Source organism: Anarrhichthys ocellatus, unplaced genomic scaffold, assembly GCF_004355925.1.
Source record: "Anarrhichthys ocellatus isolate YVR2014 unplaced genomic scaffold, GSC_Weel_1.0 scaffold2683, whole genome shotgun sequence".
Taxonomy (NCBI): Eukaryota; Metazoa; Chordata; class Actinopteri; order Perciformes; family Anarhichadidae; genus Anarrhichthys; species Anarrhichthys ocellatus.
The window spans coordinates 903-4,854 of NW_022282657.1; the positions used below are offsets into that span (position 1 = coordinate 903).

Consider the following 3,952-nt stretch of genomic DNA (forward strand, 5'->3'; position numbering starts at 1 on the left):
GAAACCAGCTCATGTTTCAGAATAAAGGTACTTAAAGCTGCTGAACAGGAAACCAGCTCATGTTTCAGAATAAAGGTACTTAAAGCTGCTGAACAGGAAACCAGCTCATGTTTCAGAGTAAAGGTACTTAAAGCTGCTATACAGGAAACCAGCTCATGTTTCAGAGTAAAGGTACTTAAAACTGCTATACAGGAAACCAGCTCATGTTTCAGAATAAAGGTACTTAAAGCTGCTATACAGGAAACCAGCTCATGTTTCAGAGTAAAGGTACTTAAAGCTGCTATACAGGAAACCAGCTCATGTTTCAGAGTAAAGGTTCATACAGGTGTGATGTTGTACCTGAGCGTCAATGATCTTCTGTTTGGCTTCAATCACGGCCTGCATCTCTGCGTGGTCCCGTTTAAGCTCCTCCTCCACCGCCATCAGCCTACACACACACACACACACACACACACACACTTGTTATTTGTACCCAGGTGCGTCTGTTCGTCTGCCCTGTGCAGCCCAGAGGGGTGGAGTGTGTCCCTACCTGCAGATGATGCTCTTCATCTGGCCGTCCTTCTCCTCCTGCTGCCTCCTCAGCCGCTCCTCGCTGTCCTCCAGACGCTGTTTGTACTCCAGCAGCAGCTTCTGCATCTGCTGCTCCTGAGCCAGCAGCCGACGCTCGTACTCCTCCAGACGCAGAGCAGACACCCGCAGACGCTCCTTCAGCCGGGAGATCTCCAGCTCATACTGCAGGAGGAGGGGGAGGAGGAGGAGGAGGGGGAAGAGGAGGGGGAAGAGGATGAGGTGGGGGAGGAGGAGGGGGAAGAGGAAGAGGAAGAGGAGGGGGAGGAGGAGGGGGAAGAGGAAGAGGGGGAAGAGGAGGGGGAAGAGGAAGAGGAAGAGGAGGGGGAGGAGGAGGGGGAAGAGGAAGAGGATGAGGAGGGGGAGGAGGAGGGGGAAGAGGAAGAGGAAGAGGATGAGGAGGGGGAGGAGGAGGGGGAGGAGGAGGGGGAAGAGGAAGAGGGGGAAGAGGAGGAGGAGGAAGTTTTAGTTTTTTAGTTTTAAGTTTATTGTCATATACATTTACACATATTTGTCCTCTGCATTTAACCCATCTCTAGCCTACTGGGAGCAGTGGGCTGCTGAGTTGCACCCGGGGAGCAGTTAAGGGTTCAGTGTCTTGCTGTATACATATACAGTATATACAGTATATGTATACAGTGTATATATATACTATATATACTGTATATACTGTATACATATACTGTATATACTGTATATGTATACAGTGTATATATATACTATATATACTGTATATACAGTATATGTATACAGTGTATATATATACTATATATACAGTATATACAGTATATGTATACACTGTATACATATACTATATATACTGTATATACAGTATATATAGTATATGTATACAGTGTATATATACTATATATACTGTATATATACTATATATACTGTATATATATACTATTTAATATACAATATATATATATACACAGTATATATACTGTGTGTGTATATATATACACAGTATATATACACACACACATACCTAACATGAGGAGAGCATCACTGTTGATGGGATTCTCTTATCTAGTGATCCAGTTAAATCTCTCTGAATTGAATGGAACCTGTTCGGTACCTTCTCAGTGTTCTTTCCTTCCTCCTTGCTCCTCTCCTTTCCCTCCTCTTCCTCCTCCTCCTCTTCCTCCTCGTACTGGCCGTTGTTGAGCACCCAGGCTGCCGTCCTCTCCACCGGAGACATCGCTACGACCACGGCCACCGCCTCCACCGGAGACGCCACCTGAACGCACACCGGGGACATCATCATCTCACACACACACACACACACACACACGTAGTATTTAAATAGTTAAATATTCTTCATCATGTTCACAAACACACAACCTGTAGTTTAACCCTTTACTGTCTGAAACATCACAACCTGCTTCAGGTATTGAAGCTGTGAATGTGAGCTTGTAAACGGAGGTTATACGTTCCCTCTTTTTAGTATTTAAGATGAAACGCTAAATGTTCCACTTCCTGTGTGTCTCTGCAGTACCTGCTGTGGCTGCTTGGCGGCGCTCCTCGAGGGCGGAGCCGTGTTCTCCGTAGAGCAGGCGGGCTGCTGGCGTGCGGCGCGGCCGGGGGTTGGCGAAGGCTCCGCGTTAACGCTGCCGCCGCTGCGCAGCGAGGCGCTGTGAGGGAGAGAGCGCGGCGTCCTGGCCCCGCCCCCTCCTCTGCTCTGCTGCTCCACCTTGACAATGTGGGCGGTGCCCGCCGTTGTGCTCTGTCGGGGGACGGCGACCGCCACCGGGAGGTCGGGCGTGGCGTGGCGCCGCGGTGGCGCGGAGCACTCCTCGCTCTGCGCGCTCCGCCTGCCGGCCAACTCGTCCAGGCTGCTGTTGGACGGCGTGCGACCTTTGACCCCCACCTGGTTGCCGCCGAAGTCGTCGGAGATGCTGTGGCTGATGTGCGAGCTGCTCTCGGTGCTCAGGTTCTCAGAGGAGGAGTCCTGGCGCAGCGAGTGGGCGGAGCGTGTGGACAGGCTGTGGGCGGGGTTACTCAGGTGGTACACGGGGTTCTGGAAGGACAGCGGCAGCAGGCTGCGCTGCTGGCTGAGCGACGGGTGCAGCGGACGCCTCGCCTGCGGCGCGCTCTGCGTCTGCCCGTCTCTGGGCGGGGCTCTGGTCTGGTGCGGTGCCGGGTTGGAGTAGTTGAGCAGGGGCAGGGGGGCGTGTCCGGAGGCCTGGGAGCCCGCCCCGACCAGACCCTGCAGGCTCTGGACGTCCTGCAGGTCCACCAGAGAGATGCTGCGTCCGTTGGGCAGCAGGTGGTCTCGCTCCTCATGGTCGGAGAAGCTGGTGTGGGTGGAGGGCTGCTGCTGAGCCAGCAGGGGGCGCTGACCTCGAGCAAAACCCTCCATCAGATCACCCACCGGAGACCGAAGGCTGCGGGCGTCGCTGCGGCTGCAGGAAGTGACACAAGAGTCAGACTCTTACAGACTTTAAACATGTCGTTTAGAGGAGACGATCGTGGATTCAGCTCCAGTGTCACCATGAAGCACACGTGAGGATTATGTTCCTCCTCCTTGTAGTCACATGACTGTTGGTCTCAGATGAATCAATCATGACGTCATAGTTTCACACTTTAATGTTTTTACACAATCTGGTTAAAGTGAACTCTTTATTAGAGGAGACATTTATAATGAGACATGAAGAATAAGATGATGATCATGAATCATGATTTAAAGCTTCGTTTGGCTGATTTTACTGAAGGAAGCGTTCGTCACACATGATGCGTTCAAGGACCGTCGGAAAGATGAAAACCTGACGATAATGACGTCTGTGATGAACGATTGTTAAAAACATGTTCTTGTGGTTCTGTATGTATTAGTAGTAGTTATTGTATTCATTGGTATGAATGGAGCTCTCGAGCTCTTCTCTGATTGGTTACCTGTCGGCCGGGTCCTCAAAGATCCGCTGTAACCCTGACGACAGGCTGCCGCTGATGTTGTGGGCTGAGCTGTGCTCCTGGAAGCGTCTCAGCTGCTGCTGGACGGGCGTGGGAGCCGACAGGCAGCGGGAGATATCTCCCAGAATCCTCGGCAGCGGACCCAGCTTCGCTACGGTGGCCTGCAGGAAGGAATTTTCACCCTGGGGTCGCCGTGTGTGTGTGTGTGTGTGTGTGGATGGTTTTTGGATGGAAGCACCAGGATGCAGTGGTGGGAGAGCGGTGGCAACAGGAAGTGAACAGAAGGAGGAGGGGAGGACGGGGGAGGAAACAAACATGAGGGAAACTTAATGGAAACAAAGAATCAAACTAGAACAACATGCTTCTACTGAACAGAACCTCAGCCAACCCTGCAGAGCCATGCTGAGCCTGAGCTCCAACAGACGACACAGGGGAGACACAGCACAGCGGGGGGGGGGGGGGGGGGGGGGGG

At 52.0% G+C, this 3,952-nt stretch overlaps 1 protein-coding gene across 1 annotated transcript in view; it reads right to left on the minus strand.

Moving 5' to 3' along the window:
- Nucleotides 1-6: 6 nt before the first annotated feature.
- LOC116378489 (ras GTPase-activating protein nGAP-like) overlaps nt 7-3,952 on the minus strand; it is a gene marked incomplete at its 5' end in the record, with an annotated part of 6,342 nt that continues 2,396 nt past the window's right edge. Inside the window, 5 exons of the mRNA XM_031840378.1 lie at nt 7-427; nt 530-732; nt 1,649-1,810; nt 2,069-2,975; nt 3,463-3,641. Of these exons, the coding sequence (XP_031696238.1) occupies nt 298-427; nt 530-732; nt 1,649-1,810; nt 2,069-2,975; nt 3,463-3,641 (1,581 nt within the window). The remainder of the gene's footprint in view (nt 428-529; nt 733-1,648; nt 1,811-2,068; nt 2,976-3,462; nt 3,642-3,952) is intronic.